Source organism: Notothenia rossii, assembly GCF_949606895.1.
Source record: "Notothenia rossii genome assembly, chromosome: 9".
NCBI classification, from domain to species: Eukaryota; Metazoa; Chordata; class Actinopteri; order Perciformes; family Nototheniidae; genus Notothenia; species Notothenia rossii.
Window position 1 is genome coordinate 55,072,370 of NC_136907.1, and position 22,682 is coordinate 55,095,051.

General features: G+C 38.8%; 4 protein-coding genes across 6 annotated transcripts; 2 read left to right on the forward strand and 2 right to left on the reverse strand.

Moving 5' to 3' along the window:
• Window positions 1-588: 588 nt before the first annotated feature.
• LOC307018759 (zona pellucida sperm-binding protein 3-like) lies at window positions 589-3,159 on the forward strand. The gene is made up of 10 exons (XM_079649167.1): window positions 589-740; window positions 822-988; window positions 1,089-1,192; window positions 1,788-1,882; window positions 1,970-2,150; window positions 2,228-2,333; window positions 2,441-2,526; window positions 2,726-2,817; window positions 2,888-2,954; window positions 3,023-3,159. Exons 1-9 carry the CDS (start codon window positions 644-646, stop codon window positions 2,950-2,952), a joined length of 993 nt encoding a protein of 330 aa, XP_079505293.1. The 5' UTR covers window positions 589-643; the 3' UTR covers window positions 2,953-2,954; window positions 3,023-3,159.
• Window positions 3,160-4,582: 1,423 nt separating this feature from the next.
• LOC307019278 (E3 ubiquitin-protein ligase RNF212B-like) lies at window positions 4,583-9,619 on the forward strand. 2 transcript variants are annotated; one of them, XM_079650042.1, is made up of 13 exons: window positions 4,583-4,723; window positions 5,486-5,599; window positions 6,033-6,085; window positions 6,189-6,263; window positions 6,473-6,579; window positions 6,661-6,763; window positions 6,865-6,893; window positions 6,991-7,031; window positions 7,129-7,153; window positions 7,256-7,322; window positions 9,016-9,073; window positions 9,154-9,184; window positions 9,292-9,619. In XM_079650042.1, the coding sequence occupies exons 2-13, from the start codon at window positions 5,500-5,502 to the stop codon at window positions 9,365-9,367; spliced, it is 765 nt and encodes a 254-aa protein (XP_079506168.1). In that variant the 5' UTR covers window positions 4,583-4,723; window positions 5,486-5,499; the 3' UTR covers window positions 9,368-9,619. The 2 variants fall into 2 exon arrangements, with proteins under 2 accessions (XP_079506168.1, XP_079506169.1); XM_079650043.1 differs by having other exon boundaries at window positions 4,713-4,770.
• Window positions 9,620-9,667: 48 nt separating this feature from the next.
• homeza (homeobox and leucine zipper encoding a) lies at window positions 9,668-14,646 on the reverse strand. Of its 2 annotated transcripts, XM_079650039.1 has the most exons (3): window positions 14,152-14,645; window positions 13,333-13,394; window positions 9,668-12,947 (listed from the first exon to the last, which is right to left on the reverse strand). In XM_079650039.1, exon 3 carries the CDS (start codon window positions 12,918-12,920, stop codon window positions 10,941-10,943), a length of 1,980 nt encoding a protein of 659 aa, XP_079506165.1. In that variant the 5' UTR covers window positions 12,921-12,947; window positions 13,333-13,394; window positions 14,152-14,645; the 3' UTR covers window positions 9,668-10,940. The 2 variants fall into 2 exon arrangements, with proteins under 2 accessions (XP_079506165.1, XP_079506166.1); XM_079650040.1 differs by lacking the exon at window positions 13,333-13,394 and having other exon boundaries at window positions 14,152-14,646.
• Window positions 14,647-15,504: 858 nt separating this feature from the next.
• dhrs1 (dehydrogenase/reductase (SDR family) member 1) lies at window positions 15,505-21,890 on the reverse strand. Its single transcript, XM_079650432.1, has 9 exons — window positions 21,711-21,890; window positions 20,912-21,060; window positions 17,782-17,925; window positions 17,203-17,282; window positions 16,869-17,001; window positions 16,622-16,765; window positions 16,463-16,532; window positions 16,228-16,308; window positions 15,505-16,134 (listed from the first exon to the last, which is right to left on the reverse strand). Exons 2-9 carry the CDS (start codon window positions 21,053-21,055, stop codon window positions 15,998-16,000), a joined length of 933 nt encoding a protein of 310 aa, XP_079506558.1. The 5' UTR covers window positions 21,056-21,060; window positions 21,711-21,890; the 3' UTR covers window positions 15,505-15,997.
• Between the last annotated feature and the right edge of the window lie 792 nt (window positions 21,891-22,682).

Genomic DNA, 22,682 nt, shown 5'->3' on the forward strand with positions numbered 1-22,682 from the left:
AATGCCTTCAGCTGAATGTAGCATAGTTTACTTTCTGGCCATGAATATAAAATCAATAGGGATGACCTGCAAGACACGTGTTTATGCAGTTAAAAGATAACATCATAGCAACAAATCTAATATTTGGATGTGTGTGGATATTTTCTCACTGAAAGCAACTTAAATGAACTGAAACATTTCAGATGTAAAAATAACACATTTGAATACAGGACATCTGATAAAGGAAAACTACCTTCCCCCAAATGATCATTTGTTTAGAAATGACTCACATTTTAATTCTCAAACTTTTTCTTGCAGGACTTGACGTTGAACAAAGAATCCCAACGTATACATATATTATTGTTAATATATATAACAGCAAAACTAAATCAAAACCTCAGGAAGACAACCAATGCACTATCATCCTTAAAGTGTATTAAATAAGAATTTAAGGTAGTCAGACAGGATAATAAATTGATTAGCAAATGGAAATGTTGTACTGCTGATGAAGCTGAATGAAAATGAATTGAGTGTAAGGACTAATGTGATTGGAAGCTCCCCATGCTGTAATCAGTGTGCTGGCTGCTGCAGCTGGGCCTGCTGACAGGCATCAGGTGAAAGACGTTATCTTGATTGATGCCTCTCGGGAACAAGGTATAAGAACATGCACTGTGTCAGTAGCAAGCATGCAGTCATGATGGTTTCATTTTGTCAAGGTGCACTGCTTCTGAGCCTGGCAGCTGCCATGGCGGTATATGCAGGTAAGACTGGAAACAATTAAAGTCATGTTATTATCCTTGACTCAAATAGTTGAGTCTAAACCTAATTTCTTTGTGTTGCAGACATGAAAGTGGACTGTGGGCCAGATTTTGTGACGCTGAGGTGGACAGAAAGCCGACCCCAGGCTGACATGTCGCTTCTCCGTCTGGGTAGCTGTTTCCCAACCAGCTTCTCGGCAGGAGAGGCCTACTTCTATGTGGATCTCACTGACTGTAACTTTAGGATACTGGTATGTGTGTGTGTGTATGTGTGTATATATTTTAAACCTGCAGGCTGTGAGTCTGCTATATTTCCTACAGCTCTCAGGGGGATCTTTGTCTCTCTAACAGGTCACCGGTGATGTGCTGCTGTACAGCAATGATCTGACCTACGTTGCTTCTGAGGATTCTTACAATTTGGCCTTCACTCACCCAGTTGTCTGTGCATATGAGAGGTTAGTGTTCAAACCAACTACAACATAAGGTGCTAAAGGGTGACCCTTCACTAACTATTCCAATGTGGCATTTCCATGGCCTGGGAAAGTTCAATTTGATAAGCTTCTACCTCTCAAAGCCATCCACCATGGAAGTCCGTCACAAACTTGTTGTCATCAGGTATAAAGTCTGAAGCTGCTACATAGACAATGAATGGGTTGAGTATTCTCAACAAAAAATGTACCCATTTACTGAGAACATTCCCCAATGTGCACTCTGTTGTCATTTTTCCCAATTCATTGTCCATTGAGTTGCTCCCATAGTTTTAAATGGACATCACACATATAAGTATCAGCACTCTAGTTTTTAGCATTTTGGAAGAAGTAGTTAATGTCTACTTATTTTCAACTGTCTTTTATGACTTTGTATTGTCATACTGATATTCTGTACAAACTGTGAAGTCCACTGAGACAAATGTAACATTTGTGATATTGGGCTGTATAAATAAACATTGATTTTACCATAGGAGTAACATTTGAATAATGAGCTTTAATTAAATGTGAGTACGCAGGCTCGCGCTAATTTACTGTACACATTCTGCTTTATTTTGTGCAGGCCCAAAGACTGGTATTCTAGCCAGCAGATCTATGACCCGGTGTTTAAAACCTACGGCCTAGGAGATCTGCAGTTTACCATTGGCCTTATGAATGGTGGGTAAACAACATGAGAGTCTCTACAAACGGCAGCTCTCCCTGACTTTTGTAACTTAATGACTCTTTTCCTCTTTACTGCCCTAGATGACTTCTCAGGCCCTGCTGAATCTACAAGCTTTCCTCTGGGCTCCATCATCCCCATCATGGCTAGTGTGGTGCAAAAGACCCATCAGCCTTTGCTGATGCTTCTTGAGGAATGTATAGCAGCTACCACGCCAGAGCTGCACCCTGAAAGCACCATGTACCCTATAATCTCCAATAAAGGGTACTCTAATGGCAATAAGCATTGACTTAAAAAATGTGTTTTGGTAGTATGCTAATTCATTTTCTTTAACCCAACAGATGTCTTTTGGAAAGTGTGTCGTCACAATCAAAATTTGAACCTAGGCAAAAGTCATCGGAGATGCGCCTATCACTTCAGACCTTTAGGTTTGCTATGGGAGAAGAGGTAAATTGGCCTTCTAAATTGTACATTTTTGTTCGGATGCAAGGTTTTATTGTGGCAACTGAGATTAATTTATGCCATGACTCCTATATTTTCCCTCTACTCAACAGGTCTTTATCCACTGCAAACTTTTGGCTTGGGATCCCAATGGTCTTGACAGCACTAAGAAAGCCTGCCACTTTGTCAAAGGGCATGGGTAAAAATATTACTTCAATATATCAGAATTTGAATTGTAGGTTAATTTGTTTTACAAGAGATGACTTATTCAGCTTTAGCCCAGTCTACTGAAGATACAGATGGATCCCATTCATAACTGTTCAAACTTTGTGGAGACTTTATTTGGAAGAGTTGAGGTCCATTTTAATTGTCTTTTCATCCAATCTTCATGAACTCAGTTGGGAGTTGCTGGACAACTTGGCCCAGAGTAATCTTTGTGACTGCTGTGAATCGAAATGCAAGTCAAGGAGGCAGAGGAGTGTTGCGTCAGGTATTTACACAACTTCTGCTGTATTACACTTGATTTGTTGACTTGTACTAAAGTGTATATATGTTTGCAGAGAAACCTCGAATGGTACAAAAAGCAGTCATTGGGCCATTTACCATCACAGATGTGAATTCCTGAAGGTAAGGGTTTCGTATTTCAATATTCATGTATTCTGAACGACTACTTTAAAACTTTGTTCTCCCAACAGGAATGGATTCATTTCGCTGACTGGTTTCTTCTATCTGAATTCAGCTTTTATTCTTGGTTCGTAAGCTTAGTGCGAGCCTGTCTCTTTGCATTTCAGATTGTATGTTGCTAATAAAACAATGTATCTGAACCACTTAATTGAAGTTCTCAAATTATTAAGTTTGACTTGCCTTTTGTGTGAAACGGTTTAAGGGTCATTCCAGAATTGGAGGACAATTTAGACCAACATTTTAGAAAAATGAACCTTTTTATTTTATAATTTCTTTTTAATATGTATTTAGGAAAAACTGATAAGAAACCATCAAAAAAAGTGATTTGCCCAGCTAGGCATCAAATGTATATTTTCCAATGAAGAATTACTCCGTTACTCTAATTATAGTAACAGGGTTGAAAATCCATGCTAATGTGAGCTTTAACCTCAGTAATTATTGCTAGATATAGCATGCAATGCTACTTTCAAGGCAAGGACAAACTTGGATATCTAATGCAAGAAAGATAACTTTGAAATTAAAATGCTTTATTCTGATAATATCATTAACAGGGTTGAGTGGGTCAGAGTGCCACACTTTTTTAAGACTGAAAAGTTGTACAAATATGAAATAAAGAGTGTCATCTGACTTACAGTTTTTTCACTTCCTGTGCCAATCTAAAAAGGTTTGGGTAAAGGGGTTGAATGCATGTTGGGGGACACCTTCTGTGCAAAATTACTGTTATTTAAAATGTTTATGATTTAACAAATTGATTTTACCATTACAAGAGACATATATCAATAGAATATTACCAAAAAAAGTAAATAAAATCCCTATTTTAAATGTTATATTTGACATGCAAGTTGGTCACCAAGAAGCGGGGACAAGAGAAATGCCATTTTAGGGGATGTTCGAGAGCTATTTGATTTAAATATTTTGAAACTACTTTTTCTACAACTTTATATTTTGTCTCGACAAGTATGTTGAACACAAGTGCATGTTTTAGCATTTTGGGCATGGATTATTAGATTTGTTATATGGGGGACATGAAATGTCCTCCAATTCTGGAATGACCCTTAAACTAAGCTGTATTACTGAATCATGATGACCTAATTTCTGGCTACAACAATGATGCACACATCTGGTTGCAATATGCAATAAAGGATGGGGTTTGTTTTTAAAAGTGTTTTTTTTCCTGTGATGTGTCAATTTCCCAAAAATATTGATCGCATTAAGTGAATCTTGAAAGCAATTGGGTTACATTAAACGTTGTTCACGTCAATAACTCTTAACAGTTAATGTACGTATTTTTATTCTGTATTCTTCAAGCAGGTCAAGGCTAAACTCAGTAATTGTGGTTCAACGTGTAATGTTAACAGTCTCTAAATTGTAGAATGACTAAGTACATAATACACTCCATCACTCCTATTCACCTTAGAAATATGTTGCTGTTTTGTTCATGACTAAAGAGACAATGATTTAGCCCAATATTCATTGAACTAGGAGAGAAATATTTTTTTTTGCATACAAAAGTATTTCAAGCGACCGAACCGATAAAGGTAATTAAAAAAAACAACCTCTGGGATCCCAGCCCAGGGATCATGAGTCATCAAACGTCTCTCGGCCAATCAGGAAAGAGAACCGCTATTTGCGTAGAGGGCGGGACTATGAAGCCGTCTAAAATAACCCCTCTATTAGCATAAAACTTCAACTACTTCTAAACAAGGCGAAAGGTAATGTAAGCAACATGAGAGTAGATATCTTCTTGGTAAAGTTTAATGTAAGTTTTGAGTCGGTCTCTTACCCTAATGTTTGCCAGTAGACAGCCAAATCAAACAATTGTTTAAGCTAGCTTACAAACACTTTGGTGGCTAACACATAGACTAGGGCTAACAGTATAAATTCACCTATTAGTATGGTTAATGAGAAGCTAACTTTATATACACTTTAAGTTGCCATACCTAACTGTGTGTCTTGTCATTGCAGTATTCAGCTATATGTATAACTATGTGCAAAGGTGTGGGTGTAATGAATTTACAACTAATACATTGTGGGCAAAAAAACATTATTGTAAATGTAAAGATATTGAGTAAAACATAAATAAATCATACAATACAGCTTTATTTGTAAAGGACTGTAAAACCTCAGAAAATAAATTAATAGATGAAATAAAAAAATCACTCAGCTCACAAACCATAAAGTAAATTAAGAAACCAATAAATAGGTCAAATTAAATCGATTTACATACTGGTTCACTATATTGTCAGAGTTATAGGGCATTTGTCACCTTGTTTTTGAACATGTAATTTCAAAATCATGGGCATTAATATGCTCTCAGAAGTGTCTAATTCTCTTGGAAGACTTTCCACAAGACTTTGTAACTGGCCTGCACTGATATGCTCCCATTCAGCCTCAAGAAGGGGTAAAAACTAATTAATTAATATAATGAAAGTCTGAAAAGTTATCATTTGTGAATTGTCTTCTTGTGTTTGCAGAGGAGTAATCTAAAATGGACTGGTTCCACTGTAATCAGTGCTTTACAAGGAGTGGGTCGAAATTTGCTGTGAGCAGCTGCGGCCACATCTGCTGTGAAGCATGCATTACATCTGGTAAGTAGGGGTGTGAATTCCAAGTTACCACACGGTAAGATATTGTATCGATTCTTTGGAAAACGATATGACAATTTGCTGATATCACAAAGTCTACCACAACGCAACTTTCACTTAATTAAATTCAGTGGCACGCCATCGATATGACAATATATCACAGTACCACGCAAGAAAAAGGTCACATCAATAACAAATCACAAAAAGCTATCAAAATATTACTTGACAATTAGTGTTTTTTCATAAAATGACTTGATACATTTTTTTACAATAAATGTTAAAAGTTGATTTTGTATATTGATTTTTTTCACTTTGCTACTAATAAGACAGCTAATACGCTAAATCAATTTGCTTTCACTTTTTAAGTAAAATTCTTTAACATTGTGGCTTCAATTAGACATTTTCCGGCCCCTTCTAATGATGTATTTTCCCACAGAGCAGTGCAGTGTCTGTGGAGCCACCTGCAGTTATCTGCCCATCACAGACCAGGTTGGTGAGTTTAACATCTCCACTGCAGCTTACTGTCTGAAACCACCAACAGAGAATTACCTTATGTTATCCAGCCAACTTATTTTTATCTTATGTATTTCAGATGAAGCCTCAAGAAAGGGTTTTTTTCAAAGATCCTGTGAAGCTCATCCAGTCCCGGCTGGAGCACATCTCACAGGTCTGTCTCCTCTGTGCAATTGCTAAAGAAGCATGTTAAATGTCATTCAATTAATAGTCAGTCAGTGAGTCATTCAACAAGACATTGCTTCATTTAGAGTGATAGGAGACACAATTCAAAGCATCGCTGAACTATAATCCAAAAGTTTATATTCATTACGTTCTATTTTTACTGAAAGACTTCCTAATATCAGTCTTCATGCTCCTCAGATTGCACTTTTTCAGCGGACACAGATGGAAAGAGTCACGGCACACTTCAAGCATAAGTCTGTGGAGCTGGAAAGGCATCTGAAGGAAGTCAGTGAGCAGGCTTACAGGTGATTCTAGAACCTATTATTGTTCCTCTGTGGCTGTGAATATAAAAACCCTGGTTGCAAAGCTTTTATTCCCATCCCAAGGCAACTCTCCGAGCTGAAAAGAGAGAATGCTAACTTTAAAAAGCAGCTTTCAGAACTGAAAAGAGAGACTGCTGATTTGAAAAAGCCCCTTTCTCAGCGGCGGGTAAGTGTTCCAAAGTCTAGAAAATAAAATGTTCATGTTGCCAAAATGTTCAGGAATAGTCAAATATCTAATATAGCTTGCATACTTTTTCTTTTCCAAAGGTTTCACCAGGACAGTTTCAAATAGATGGGTAAAACTAATGCTCATATCAGGACTATCCTCATGAACCTTCTAGTGTTCAAATGTTTTAAAAACAGTTGAGTAATCACGTTTTATCTCATATATAGAAATCAAAGAATGTCACTCCCTGTGGCTGTCACCTCCCCAGGTAAGTTGAATCGTTACAGTTCATGCTTTTGTTGTTTTATATCTCAATTATTTTGATTTAAGGTAATAAGCAGCGTGTATGTGTTTCCTTTTGCTAGTTACCCCTCGTCCAAGAACCATGAGGTATGTATTACATCCTTGCCCTGGTGGATTTCCCTCTGCATAACATATCTACAATTCATAAAAGGAGTCCAAATATTGAATGCTCAAACATGTTGTCCACAGTTACATGGGCTCAGCGGAGTCTCAGGTGTGGGCCAGAGACAGGGATCATAGTCTATCCTCTCTCACAGTAAGTCTCCTTATTGTAGTATTTTTAAATGAACTGTATTTATATAGCACTTTATAGTCTTCTAATGTTTTGTAGAAGTCAAAGTCAACTTTATTGTCAATCTTTCAGTTTGTGTGTACAGGCAGAGAGATCGAAATACCGTTTCCCACAATCCCGAATAGAAAAACAAATATATATACAAATATGTACATATCTATATAAACACAATCAAAAGACACATTTATACATATGCACACAGTAACACCTAAATAAAAGCACAACAATCAATATATACAAAATAACATGCACTTCAATATCTTTGAGAATGTACATTAGTGCAAGACTGTCCATAGCGGCGTAAAAAAAAAGTGTCTTGTGCTGGATTTGAGTGTGTGTGGTGTTAAAGTCCAGGACCAGTGGGGTCAGGGGGGAGAGAGGGGAGAGAGGGGAGAGAGGGGAGAGAGTTCAGCGTCCTGAGGGAACTTCTATAAACAAAAGTATTTCTTAATTTAAAAAAACAGAAATAATATAACTATTTCCTAAAGGGATTGTAAGAGATAAGATGAGACTTCATTTATCCTGAAGGAAATTGTTGTGCCAGAGTAAAAAAAAATGGTGCAACTTTTAGGAGATTTAAAACCATTTGACAATATAATAATCTTAAATCAAGGTCATCAATAGCTTTTATCAAAGCGTTCAGGGAGGTTCCATCTCAGATCTCCGTCCACTGATGAAGACTGAACTGTGGTTGAAACCTCTAGGAGAAGCTAGTCAGTGGACCTTTAGTTGAGATGTTTTTGTGAGACAAACATCTCTAAGGGTCAAGAATGATTGTACTTGCTCTAAATAATTACAAATTCATAGACCAGGTGGTCATTAGTAGTTTTAGGAGTAACAGATTACACATCATGGGATTACGTAATCAGGATACAAAGAATTCCCTTAGATTTATGTACCGGTACATAAAAAAAAGACTTATTCAGATTCATGTTACATTTAAAGAAAATCTGGGATTACTAGCAGGATTACAATGTTACTAAAAAATCCCAAAAATATCATATAGTGTTTGTTGTAAAAGGAACAGATGTAATGTCTTCTTTTTAAGCTCCTGTTCTGTAGGCTAATACTTTAGGTGTGAATCAATACGCCTACTGCCTGAATTAAGTTGATGTTTTTCACTTTCTTTGGTTCTTTTTTTTAATCAGAGGGTGAACCTATATGTTTATAAAATAGTGTGTATGAACTGTATGTATTCAATTAAAACATTTCCTGTCAGCTCAGATTTTATTTTCTGAACTGTAGTGTGTGCTCATGTGTTTCATCGTTGGTGTATATGCTACTGCCTGAATATGCTCGATGAAAGGCAGGTTTTCCTATAATAAAATCTCTGAGCAGAGGACACATTTTCGATACTATATATCTTTGTTTCTTATTTTTTTAATTAACATAAGGTTACTGTTGTCTTACATAATACACTTAAGTAAAAACAAATCTTATTGATAATATTTTCTCTTGTATTTATTTTCATTGCATTTTAATATTGAGGTAATCCTAAGTAACAGAAAGTAATCATGTTACACCACTTCTATATTTTGATACTCAGATTAGGTTACTGATTTTTTTTTTTACAACTAAATAATCATTTTAACGGAATACATTTTTACAAGTAATCCTCCTATCAATTAAAATGTTGTTTGCTCTTTGTTTTTTTCAGACTCCTGGATCAGCTACCCCTATTCACAGCCACAGTTCACTTCATGGAAATGCACACAGTAAGTGTTGTGAAGACGCTTTGGCTGTAACATGCAGTCCTTCTTTAATCATTAATCCTTTCACCTCTGTCTTTGAAAAGGAACTCCCACATCCTACAACACTCCTGCAAGGTAAGAAATGCTTTACGAATAACTTGTTGTGAAACTTTGTATCACATTTTCAAGAAGGGAGGATTTTCTCGTGTAGTCGTGAGTCAGTCCAATTCTGTCTTCCCCAGAACTCAGCGTCAGACTCCTAATGCCTTCCAGTTCCCGTTTATGAGTGGATTATCATTACAGTCACCCAGGCACTGATGAAGCTGGGATATTTGTGTCAGTTGATGTCTACATCAGCTTGTTTTCTTAGTTAAAGAAAAACATGTTTTTGCCTAGTAACAGTTGGATGTTGATTTAATGTCACAATATATCATTGTTCCATTGACGTTACCCTGTGGTTCCAGATTATCCTATTGTTATTGATTGACCGTTTTACAATTGTGTGTGTTTCTACAAATTGCTTTTGCTTGGAGTTTACATTGATACAAAAATAAATGTTATCCGTAAGGATCAGTTGTTGTCATTGGAGCACACAAAAAAACATTGCTCACACATGAATAGAAAGGCAAATCCTTTACTGGTTTCCAGTGACACAATTGTGCAAATGAGACATTTCAAACTGGATGAAATACATAGAAGACATCTGCAAAGGAAGACACTAAGCGTTGTGGACAATTTCCACCAGCATGACACTTGCATTAATACTTCATTACTAATACAATGACAAAGTGACACTGCTTGATCGACTTCATTGTAATCTAAACTTTAACCAGATATTTCTATTGAGCTAACTGACACCATTAAAACCCCACTTCAACCACTGGAGGGCTACTAACAGAGTGTGGAGTTTCTCTGAACTGATTACCAAAATGTATAGTATTTGTTGGTGTTTTTCTTTGGATTAAATTCTATTGCTACTTATACAGTATGTGGATGCCCATCTATTATTTTATCTGTCCATCAAGTATAAACACCCTACAGCTATTAAGACAAAATAGACATAAAAATACTGACTGATAAATTACTGAGAAAAAAGAGAATTGAAGTTGGCAATTCTGACATCTGTATAATGTTGATGTGATTGTTGCTTTTCTAATTACTGTTGAAAGGTGCAGTTGAATGCAAATGACAGAGTTTACGAACAGGAAATCAGGTTTTATAGCAGTGTAAAAGAGAATCGGGGAATGTTTGTCAGACATAAGTACAATTAGATGTATCATACTGTTTTGTAAAAGGCATGTTTATTACTTTCAGTGTTAAGGGTTCAAATACATTTTTGTGAACAAATTGGATGTTATGAATATGGCAGCAGCCTCTAAATCCAAAGTGCAAGATGTCAATTTAAAGTGATCATGTCCAGTGTGCTTTTCTCGACAAGGAATTATTGGCTGTAAAGGAATGATTAAACAGTGACCTTTTAACAAATGTATCAACATAGACATTTTTCTGGAACAGTTACTGCTTTAGTCAGATACCAAAGGTACAACCAGTTTAAATTAAACTGCTACAATAGCATACTAACAACTCTGTAGTAGTGATATCCAGACAAAAATAATTAGCTCAAAAATATAGCAAACCAGTGTACAAGTTACTGTCCAATTTACAGCAACAGAGGCAGCACAATTATAACTCATGTCCAAATATATTAGGAAAAGCAGGAAATTCAGCATATATAAAAACTCAAACCTCACTTTGGGCTTGTGCTGGGAAGACGGGATGGTACAAACCGGCCAAATTGAAGCAATTTAAACCAAAGTAGTATATATGCTTATTGGTGCAAAGGATGCAAGGAGCACACCAACACCTTTTAGAAATGTTTGGTTCCATGGTCTTAATCAGCGGCAATGGGTTCTTGTTCAGTCCCTCCCGTATCCTGACCTGCAAACCAATCTCGCACTTGCTGGTAGCTCATTTTTGATTTCTTGCATAGAGTGTCAAGGTCTTTTTCATGTAGTTTGCCTGTTGAAAGGTAATATGTCAGCAATGGCTGGATATCAGGGGAATCTGCACTTGTTGCATTTGCTTGTGATTTTCGTTTGCGGCCACCCCCAGCCCGAGCAGATGTCCCAGAGCCATTTCCGTTAGTTAAACCACTGCTACTTTGCTGGGCTGCAAGCTCTGCCAAGAACTGATCGCGAACGCCCTTCACCCAGCGTAGCTGGCCGTTTTTAACGGCATACCGCGTGTCCCCAAACCACTGAATGACATCTGCCCGGGGTAAACCTGTAAGCTTCACAAGTTCTGTATAATCTTCACTCTTTGGCCACTGGCAGCGTAAGAAGTGCTGCTTTAACATATCCAACTGCTCCTTGGTCTTTCTTGGTCGCCCAGCTGGAGTGAGGGCAGGGGATGTGGATAAGGGAGCCTTTGAAGGTGTTTGTGCGGGACTGGCTTTGGCTGAGTGGGCTGACTTCTTTGATGTGCTGTTGCTGTTTGAAAGCGGTTTATGAGGTGAGGCAGTCAGTGGTGGGCTTCCAGAGGGGGAAGAATAGGGAGAGCATTTTAATATACCTGATGGTTCCTGTGGAACATCTGGCTCAATCTTGCAGGTCTTAGTCAGCTGCAATGGTTGCTCTTCATTTTGTTCCTCGTCTTTCAAACTGTCCCCATCACCAGAAAGCTCCTCCATAACTTCATACCCTTCTGCCTCAAGGACCCTCTCCCCAAATGCTTCAAGGCTGTTTGTTAAGAAGGTTTGAAAGAAATGTGAATTTCTTATCCCATTTCCACGGGCTCCGTCCTGGCCCTTCACACCGTCCAGTTGACTAGTCTTTTGTGTGATAAGTGGGATAGGTTGAATTTCTTGATCTTGTTTACCTCCAGTGTTTTGAGAGTGATTCTGTGCTGCAGCTAGGCTTCCTCTACCAACCCGTAGCTGGTACCGGCTGTCACTGAACCATTTCCGAATGTCGTTACGGCTCAGCCCCGTTTCTTCCTGCAAACGTCTAAGCTCTACCTCCGCAGGCCAATTCTCTCTCAAAAAGCTTTTCCGAAGGGCAGCGAGCTGAACTTTAGACTTTTTGTAGCGCCCATGGCGGTGCTGTCGTGAAGATGACTCTGAAAGGTCAAGGGAGACATCAGCTGCTATACCTGCTGGCGTGTCTGCTGGTGGGCGGTAGAAGTATGAATCCTGAGGAGGGGGGAGGGAGGAGCTGAAAAACGGGACATTGGGCTTGGCTGGCATATAGGAATCTTGTGACTCACACTTTGGTTTCTTCTTCTGGGGGATACAGATGGCCCCCTTTACTTCATTGATATCCTTATCCTCAATTACCAATTCCTCAGAACTGCTGCTCTTGCTCTTCATTTTGGCTTCCTCGTTTGTTTCAGTATAGTCATCACAAAGATCAGGCACTGCCAGCTTTTGACGTGTCTCCTCGATTTCTTCTGAAGACCAGCTGATACCATATTTAATTCTCTGCACCATGAACCACACCTTTACTTTGTCCAGTGGCAAGGCACATACCCGGGCCAGAGTGGTTACCTCACAGGATGATGGGTATGGAAATAAGTTAAAGGCTTGGACCAGCTCTGGGATTGTGTCAAGTTCACGGGTTTGATCCGACTGTGTCCACACCAGTTTCAGCCCCTCTGACACTAGAGGCAGGCACACAACAGAGTTGTGGTTTGTGGTGAAACTAGCCACGCCACTCTCGTTTTCAGCTGAGCTGGCAGAGTGGCGCAAATCCTTGGAGGGGCGTTTGGGTACAAGTTTTACTTCACATTCTGTCTTTGTTGCTTTTCCTTCAAAAGGCCCCTTCATGCCCATAAATAGTCCATGTTTGCCATTGTGTTCACTGTAGGTCGCCATCTGGGATGTCAAAATTGGCTCTTTCACCTAGAAAAGTCAAAACAAAACACTGATTTAGTCTTTGATGTTCTTTTTAGTTGACAAACAGTTTTTACTTCATAGAGAGGATCACTGTGGGGATTAACAATGTATGATAAGAAATGTAGCAGAAAGTATAGACTGATGTTTTCAGGACTTTTGGGTCTCATTCATTCTCAAAGTCAATTATCTGACAGCTGGTTACCCCCTCCCCCCTACTTTGCACTTCTTATTCTGAACTCCCAGCGAAACTTGTCGTATACTCTGTCGAGACTGGGTTCCCCTCCCCCAAAGTGTAGTGCCTGACTTTTGTTTTGTGTGAGTGGGGGGATTGGTCGCAAAGGGTGGTGTGCGTGGGGATCTGTGAGAAAACCATCACAGTCTACTTTCTCACCCTTTCCCAGTCGCCCTTTGTTCCACTCCCAAGTTCTCAGTCCCGAAATACGAGTGTAGCCTCTTCACAATGGCAAGGAAAGACAAAATGAGTTGGATTAGTCACACTCAAGTCGAGGCACTCAAAGTACTTAAAAAGTATCAAACACCAAGTTCATTTGTTTGTTTTCATTCTGAAAAATAGTTTGAAATACTAATTGAATATACATGGATTAATTAATTTAGCAACAGGTGTTAAGCTATCACAACAACACATTATGCAGTGAAATGTCACTTTCATAGAAGGATCAATAAAATGATTTTTTAATAAAATAACCTTTGACCCATTTTAGTCATTACTTTATTATATGAATAGGAGTTTGTAACTACTTATGGTACAGTTTCTTACAAGTAACTATATAGCATTGCCTTTATTTGAGAGTTTCTTTATTTGAAACAGCAGAGGAAAATGCCCATTCAGTTAGGTCACGACGATTAAGGTCGCTTGAGTCACGTAAGAAATGTTCGAAATGTACAAAAAAACATTAGCAAACAATTGTGAAACCACTATTAGTCATTCGTGACACATTGAAACCCACGGGGGTGAGATCATGGAGTGGCCTCCTCCGTGTTTCATGTGTTTCCTCACAGCACTGTACGAGTTTAAACGTATTATCTTTGTTTTAGCGTTAAGAAAAAAGCTATAAAAGTTGCTTTCGGTGTCCATCACAAAAGCAGCCCAGTGTCTCCCCCTTTATGGCGTACTAACTAAAACGCTTCACACTGCACAGGCGCACTTCGGCGTCAGACACGCTTCAGTGAAACATACAAATAAACTTACCGAAAATGCTAAAATAACCCGCTGTCTCCTTGGTAGGTTTCAGCGTAAAGACATGAGAAGAAACCCGGAGTTTCCCCTCTGCCACTCCGTTCCTTTATGGCCGAAGTTTAGGGGAAGACCAGGGAAACAATGCCGTCCGTCTGTCGGTTTGACCCTTGTCTTATTTATCAAGCACCTCGATGGATTACTGTCGGGATACAAAGATGCGAGGCGACCAAGTTTGTCGCCTTTTCGCAGGAGTTCAGTCGTTTGCCGTATGGCGCACAAATATCTCAATCCGGGAGATTTAGGTCTCAGTTTGAGTCGTCGTTACTTCGTCCTCCTCGGTCCATCCGTTGTTGCTTTTGTTCTTTAACTGAGAAGTGTTTTCGCTGTCCGGTCAGATCGAGGCGAGGCGGAGCTGAGCTGAGGACCAGGAAGCCCAGAAAGGCCCAACTGACTCTCCCACAGTGACGGCGGGGTGGGTGTGCCAGTCTGGGAGAGCAGACCGTGGATTGGAGGGAGGAGGCGCCTGTATAATAAATCCGTGGCAGTAGGCTAAAGAGTTTCACGTCAATCCCCCCACTCCACAAAAATGATTTTCAACCGAGTCTCATCATAGTTTTTAATTTCAAATATTACATTAATCCATCAACTACTGTCCTGATTTAGAGCATTGATAACAATAGTTAAATGTTTTAAATGTATCCCCTTGTAGCCTTTCCCAAGATTTCTAGGGGCCCTTGGACCAAACTTATAGTAGTTATAAATTAATAGTCCAGGGCCATTGGCACCACTGAAAACACCATATTCTGGAAATGTGGGCTAGTTTTGAGCCAACAATTCACTAAAGCATTTAAATTATTGAGAAATATACCTTTTAGAAAATGAAATGGAACAGTTTAGTAAAAGAATAAACATAATGTTAACATCTAAATCAGTAGAACCATTTAAAATTGAACTGGGGGACTTGTAATATGTATCTTTACAACCATGGGTATTGCTCTGTATCAATTCCTAATGTATCACCAAAACAACGATTAGGAAGTTGGATTTTTGTTGTTTTATGCACAAGATATAATCAAACAATCAACCCTCTTCCAGTGATAATGTGTCCTTGAGCAAGATGCTGAATTCATATCAGCTTCAGACATGATATTCTGTCAGTGAAAAGAAGGCAACTGTATTATAAATATGTCAGTCAGTACATTTCGCTCATTATTTCTGCTTGATTATAGAAGATTACAGACGGTTTCAAAATCTGAAGGGGTTTAACCATTTTTATGAAAGATGTCTTTTTTAAATTGGTCACATCAGTTTGAACATGCGATTGGTATGATATTTCACAATAAGGAATGGGAAAAGAAAACAACAGAAAATGAAATATCTTTATTGAATCAGTTGTTATAAGGTGGTCAAATACGTAGTTGTAGTAAAAGTAGTGTTAAACGTTTAAACATTTAATTGAAATATAACAATCAAATGCTAAAAAATATTGTTGTCAGTATAATAACCACAAAAAAATACTTTTATACATGTAAATGTCTTTATAGTAAATATAATCGTTATATAGTTAGGGTTTTGTATACCTCTTTAAAAAATACATACTTAGAAATGATAATGATTTCACATTTTCTTTTCTTTTTTGCCTTCACCCAAAACTGACAATAGTGTCAATTCAGGAAATATGCTTGAGTGTTCTTCATATCTACCTCAAACTTCATAGAAATACCTTCATTGCATTAATCAAGTAAGAGTACATTTATATTTCTACATAGTGACAAAAATAACTCCTGTTAGCTGGGAGATTGCAGTTGTATGTAATGGAAACATTATACTGTGACTTCAGTACAGATATAGGAAATGTTTAGAACCGGTTACTAGCCAGGGTGAGCACAAAGCGTGGCAGGTGTAGGAATGAAGGTGTAACGACTGACAGCCACGAGAGATATGGGACCTGGGTCAGGAGGAATTTTAGGGAAGTGTAATCAGTTACACTCCTTCCTGGAAATAAACAGAGGAACAATTTGTTATAATCAGGGGGCTTTATGTCAAAGTAAGTTCAAATAAAAAATAACACAGCTGATACAAACTTACCATCAACATCTTGAAACCCATAGCGTCTTGCCAGGTCACATGTGAGCAGTACTTTCCCACTCAGAGACATCAGGCTTTTATCTTTCAGGCAGGAAAGAAACCAAAAGTATGCAAATTAACAAAACTAAAACCAAATCAGTCGCACCAGTAAATGTTTTCAAGAATGCATGTTACAGCAAATATGATATATGCACAGCGTTCCTTATCTCATATGTACCATCTGATATTGTCCTACCTTTTGCCAGGTTGACAATGCACATCCCACTCAATTCTGTAGTTTCTCCATTGGTAAATGCATCTTTGAGCTTTGAGCAAAATAGAATACAGATATTTAAAAAATCTCAAAGAAGCCAATATGGATTGGCATACCAACGATTTGCTTTAAAGAGTCTACCTTGGAATCTGCACCCTCTGGGGTTTCTTTCTCCAATATGAGCTGAGAAACCAACTCTGTTTGTACCGCTCCGGGCCACAGACTGACAGAAGCCACTCCCCTACTTTTCAGCTCAACAGCCATGTCTGCTGCCAACCTGTCACACTGGAAACGAACCACAATACCAAAATCGTTTTTTATGACACTGACCAATTTACACAGCAGATGTATTTATGTTAACATAATCTAGGTCTAAATTAGAACTTACAGCTGCTTTACCAACACCGTACGGCACATTGAAGAGATACCGCAGCCCGCCCATGGAAGAAATGGTGACGATCAAACCCTGACCTTGAGCCACCATCATCCGGGATGCATGAACTGAGAAGAAATAGTGTCCTCTGCCAGATAAATGATGAAATGAATAAGAATCAATCAAAACATTTTTGAATCACACTTTGTATATTTTCTGAGCTTCTACTGACAATACATTAATGCTGAACTCACAACGAATAAGAGACACAAACACATTGAGTAACAGCTGATGTCCGGGAAATTGTCACTAGACTGGAGGATATGACTAATAGACCTACAAAGCTTACCTGAGTCCTGTATTGTTTATGGAATCCCAAATGGTTGGATCGGTTTCCCAAAACTTCTTCCCCATGTTCCCGAAGATCGCCTGGAATGTCACATCATTTTAAAGTTCCGATAAAAAGATCACATAGTGGGCATTTTATGGTTGGTGCTGTTTAAAGTTGTCAAGTGTTCCACACGTTTTTGGGATCTGCTACAGCGACGCTGGTATTGTGTGTGTGTCATGAGTAAAATGCGGTCATAGTGACAACTAGTATAGCGGGAATAACCACATAATTGGTTTTGAGTTCTTTGCCAGATGTTTTTCAGTCTTTCTGTGCGCAGGTTTGTCACCCTAATGTCGTCATAACCATGCATGACACAGTCACGGAAATGTACAGGTGTGATGTTGGGATCAAAATGAAAGATTTGTTTGAAATGGATTTCGTTCCAGCAAGAACGCCAGAAATACATAGTAGAAAAAGGCCATAGGCTCCCACTATTTTACAACCGTGATCCAATTTGTTGTGATCCCATTCAAGATTGTCTCTTGTTCAAGTATACGACACATGAAGTGGTGTTTCATGTCAGTTTTGTACACCTACCTGCACTCCAGCATAGGCATTGTTGACCAGGATATCCAGCCTGCCATTCTGCTCAAGCTTGATCCTCTCAAACAGGTCTTCAATTTCTTTATCATTCGTGGAATCGCAGATAACTGGCACACAGTTTCCGCCCCTCTCCTTAACCTGTGTCGAAAACAAACACATCCGTTGTGAACATTGGATACTTATCCTGACTGCAATATTTCAGGTGCAATGTTTTCTAAGTCATCCGCCAGCCTAGGTAGCAAGTGATAAGCTAAGGGGCAAGACATCTCTAAGCGGTTGACCAATCACAACAAAGCTGGCCAGCTAACCAATAAGAGAAGACCGGGCACATAGTCACCTTCCAGAGGTGCCCAGTACGTCGACCGCGGTCGACCGGCAATGCTGGTAGATCGCGAGTCATTCAAATATTTAAAAAAATCCAGCTCCGTTAAAATAGACAAAACAGGTTTTGATCCCTCCTCCTTTGGCCTCCCTGCCACTTAATTCAGGAGTTGACTTGATTGACAGAAAAAGCGACCTATTGCTTTCCAGTCTGTTAACACAGAATGCAAAGCGATACAAAATCAGTCAAGTGCCGGGAGAGACAAACAACAAAATGAGTGCGGGAACGAGCAAAAACCTAAAGACATACCACTTCCACACAGAATGGGAGGGAGAATCTTTTTTTGTGATGTCATATTCAAAGGTTATTTGCCTTATTTGTAAAGCAAGCGTCGCTCTGCCAAAGAAAGGTAACGTGGAGAGGCATTATCGGAGTGTTCACAAGGCATATGACAGCGACTTCCCTCCGAGTAGCGAGTTGAGAAAGAGAAAGGTCATGTATTATTGCTACACAAACATTATCTCTTAGTCTTAGTGTCGCCAACTCGTTTCTAACATGCAAAAAGACAAACAAATGCGTCTATGGTCGGTGTATTTTCTATCTTTCCAATCCAGAAGAGATCTCTCTCTCTCCCGTCTGTTTGCAAGGGGGCGGGGCAGTTTACACACACGCATCTGCTACATGCAGCAACACACGGAGGAGATGGTGGAGAGAAGCGCTCCAAGGTGTGGTTACATGTTTCCCGTCTTGAGGTGGACAATGCTCGTCACCAAAAGTGTTTAGCATGTAAGGGCGGTAACACGAGCAATTTGTCTAAACATTTAGCAAAAGTGCACCACATTCAGACGGAGGAATGCACCGGGTTCGACTGTCTTTCGAGTAGCTCTGTAGCCCCATCCACGAGTAACATTTCCACGTCAGGTGTTATGTATGCTAGCAGCAACACACGGAGTTAACTACATTATACAAACATGGGTTAATGATTAGAGGTAACTGAGTTATTTATTTTGTTAAAGTTTCAGCTATTCTGTTTCCAGTTCTGTCATCAGATTATTTAATAAGATTTGTTAAAACATTGTTGTTTCTTTTGATGTGAAATATTATTTATTTAATTCAAATAAAAAGCAATGTTAATTTTGTTCACAATTTGTTAAGTTAATTTAATAATATATGTATTTTTGAATCAAGTATTCATCTTTATTGTCATCATTGTTAGTTTCCACATGCCTAAAACAACCTCAAACTAAATCTAAAAGTTGATGGCTAAATAAGAGCGTTTGAGAAATTGTGCAAGGCACACAGTAGTAGTCCGAATAGTCGATTAATCGTTTCATTAATCTATAGATTAATCGATGATCAAATTAGTCGTTTGTTGCAGACCTATTGTAGTTATCCCATGTAAAAATAAAACGTGTTATTCAGCAACCCTTGCAATTTGGGTTTTTATTTTTGGTTGGTAGACCTCGGTTAGCTGGTCATTTCAAAAGTAGCTCACCAGCCAAAAAAGTGTGGGCACCCCTGCCTTAGACAGTGTAAACTTACTAAATATTGTTGCCCTGAAGATTAACAATGGTAATGCAGAGCCACCTATGGTAATGTACAAACATAAATATTTCTAGACAGCCAATGACGGAAACAAACGTTGAACTTGCGGCACTAACTGACGATAAAGATGCAACTTATCAGTTGTTGTTTCTGAACAAGCACGGTTTGTTTTAGTAACGTTCAGTTAGTGCTCGACACACAAATGGCTGCTCCAGAATTCAAAACATAGTTAGTGGTTTGTTTGAACTGTTGCCTTGTCTACAGGCTGATATTTGGAGTTGCTGACCATAATATATCATAGCAGTAGCCTGCATTTTAGATGTTTTGGGAATATCAGAGTGCACAATAGTATATTGTATAATATATATAGTATAAATAGCGAGCCCATTCAATGTGTCACTGAGTACAAATATCTTGGTGTCGTGCTTGACCACAAGCTCAGATGGGATGTTTGGTCTGAGAAAATAAATGCTAAGTCTCAACAAAGAATGTTTTTTTTACGTAAATGATTGTCTTTTAATGTCGGCAACAGAATGGTGAAGATGTTTTATCATGCTTTTATCGAAAGTGTGCTCTCCTTCGGCATTATATGCTGGTTCGGCAACGCAACTGAGGCACAGAAAAAGTCAGTCAGGAGGGCCATAACATTGTCCATTAAATGTACAGGAATCTCATTTGCTAATATAGAATGCTTATACAAGGACAGAGTTTTAAAATTGGCACACAATATTGTGAGTGACCTGAGGCACCCTCTTGCCTCTTACTTTGAACTGTTGCCATCCGGGCGGAGATATCGTGCCCCTTATTTAAAAAAGAACAGACCTAGGCTGTCTTTCGTCCCACAAGCCATCAAACTCCTGAATAAATGATGGCTAGGACGCACTGTTTACCCAGCTGGTCTGGCCCTGCCCCCCCTATTTCGCAAATGAGGGCCTATAGGCCCCTTGTCATGTCTGCCGATATCTGGTTTTCTTATGTCTGTTTGTTTTAATCTGTGTCTATGTTGTTGTCAGTGATGTATTGTCTTATCTTTTTTAAATGCCTTTGTGATGTGCTGCAACCCATTTTCCCCTCGGGGACAAATAAACTAATACTATACTATACTATAGGGACCATCATTTAGGGAAGGTTTGGCCTATGGGTAACAAATTGATGGCACCATATGTTAGCAAGAGTTGGGTTAATGCCTATTACTTTTGCCTCGCTGCCTAGCTTTCTAATACAGCCCTTTTTGGAAATGCATGCTCAAGTTGTCACCTGTGCAGCGGTTTGTTTGAGAGTGTCCTCCTGCCGTCCTGTGATGTAGACTGTGGCTCCTGCCTCAGACAGCTGGAGGGCGATGCCCCGGCCAATGCCTCTGGAGGCACCAGTTACTAAACACACCCAGCCAGACAAGGACATTTTCCCTGTCGGAGAAAGGACCATGGCATACAATAAGCACTAAGCTCAAATACACCATGTAATCTAAGACTACTTAAGGTTACTATACCTCATTTAAATATGACCAGAGGTCAACTGGAGCTTAGAAGAATTGCAACATGGTTAGTGGGAGTTATTGCACCCAGTGTCCAGAGTTCACTTGAAGTCTAAAGGAGCTATTTCACAAGTGAATTTGACCCAGTCGCTGTTACTCAGCATTAGGTGTGCAAAGTGCACTGACAAAGATATGACACAAAGTGATCATGATTTATCGGCAACAGGTTCAACAATTATAAATCACATAATTTTAAAAGTGCATGCACAATAGTAAATGACGAAACTGTTAAATAAGGTAAGTCCACGTTTCATAACCAGAACAATATTATGAAACAATACATTTTTAATAACGATTTTGCTATTCACGAGGACGTTCTTGTCCTTATAACAAAAATAATGTGATAACGTAAGTCGAAGAGCAATTCTTTCAGGAGAAACTGACGTGTCGTCGAAATGATTAAAAAACAGTGGCGAGGATGCTGTTATAACACACACCATATTTGTATTCTCCACACATATTGTAAACTTTTAAATCTCTAGAATAAAAAAGAAATGGCATAAAATACATCAGAAAGCCTACCTTATTCCACAGAAAACGTGGGGAATAGTTTCTCAAGAACCAATGATATTTACTCGGAGCAAAGTTACCAGGAAACGTTTCGCTACAAATATCACAGCTGTTGTGTGTTGCAGTTTTGATTTCCTACTGATAGTGCCTCAGGCTGCAACTATGAGCGATGTTATGGGACAGTTACAGCCACGAAGACGGGATCAATATCTAGCATAGTATCGCGAGAATACGCCAGAATGAGCAGAGAGTGGAGAGGTTATCTGAGGATTAACTTGCACTTACTTCCGGCTTCACTTTGCCTGCATTTTAGGCAATTAAACCTGTGTGGCAACTATTTCGTTAAAAATAAACTATCGTTGTTGTCGTGTTTTACACAAAATCTACTGTCCTGATAAGTAAAACTCCGATTTTATCTCGTAGACTGTTATAGGCTGTTGTGGTGTAGTTTTGAATGTGAACTATATCATGTTTGATGTTGTCTTTGGTATATTTGAAACATTCAACACACGATGGCGCTAGAGTCTTTGTGAAGATTCAGAAACAGAATCGGTTTTATTATCAATTAGGTTTAACAATAAGAGGAATTTGCTTTAGTATATGTGGTGCATACAGAGACACAGAAAGAACAATACGTAGCTAAACAAAATAGGACTGTTATGACAGCTAGTTAAAAATAATTGTTTAACAAATTAACAGTATTGACAAATACTATACTGTATTTAGAGTGGAGAGCTGTGCTGATTTAAACTAGGTAGTATGGAGAAGAAATGTACAACATGTACAGGATTTACAAAAGGAAAAAAAAAACTGTTAGCATGATGTGATGTGCATTAATGTAATGCATAATGTTCTTCTGGGGTAGATCAAAAGTCAGTGTCCATGGGGGTCCTCTTCCTTGTTAATCAGGCCAGTAGCAGAGGGGAAGAAACTGTTCAGGTGGCAAGAGATTTTGTTCCTGATGGAGCGCGTCCTGCCAGAGGG

What these genes read in the sequence shown, in the direction of transcription:
- LOC307019278 (XM_079650042.1), top strand. Translation starts at nt 5,500, where the DNA reads ATGGACTGGTTCCACTGTAATCAGTGCTTTACAAGGAGTGGGTCGAAA. An exon ending in AGCCCCTTTCTCAGCGGCGG is followed by an intron (nt 6,764 to 6,864) that starts GTAAGTGTTCCA and finishes TCTTTTCCAAAG; the next exon opens with GTTTCACCAGGACAGTTTCA. An exon ending in TCCTACAACACTCCTGCAAG is followed by an intron (nt 9,185 to 9,291) that starts GTAAGAAATGCT and finishes TGTCTTCCCCAG; the next exon opens with AACTCAGCGTCAGACTCCTA.
- LOC307018759 (XM_079649167.1), top strand. Translation starts at nt 644, where the DNA reads ATGCACTGTGTCAGTAGCAAGCATGCAGTCATGATGGTTTCATTTTGT. An exon ending in ACTGTAACTTTAGGATACTG is followed by an intron (nt 989 to 1,088) that starts GTATGTGTGTGT and finishes TCTCTCTAACAG; the next exon opens with GTCACCGGTGATGTGCTGCT. An exon ending in GTTGTCTGTGCATATGAGAG is followed by an intron (nt 1,193 to 1,787) that starts GTTAGTGTTCAA and finishes TATTTTGTGCAG; the next exon opens with GCCCAAAGACTGGTATTCTA.
- homeza (XM_079650040.1), bottom strand. Translation starts at nt 12,920, where the DNA reads ATGGCGACCTACAGTGAACACAATGGCAAACATGGACTATTTATGGGC.
- dhrs1 (XM_079650432.1), bottom strand. Translation starts at nt 21,055, where the DNA reads ATGTCCTTGTCTGGCTGGGTGTGTTTAGTAACTGGTGCCTCCAGAGGC. An exon ending in TCAAACAAACCGCTGCACAG is followed by an intron (nt 17,926 to 20,911) that starts GTGACAACTTGA and finishes TTTTCGACACAG; the next exon opens with GTTAAGGAGAGGGGCGGAAA. An exon ending in ATAAACAATACAGGACTCAG is followed by an intron (nt 17,002 to 17,202) that starts GTAAGCTTTGTA and finishes TTTATCTGGCAG; the next exon opens with AGGACACTATTTCTTCTCAG.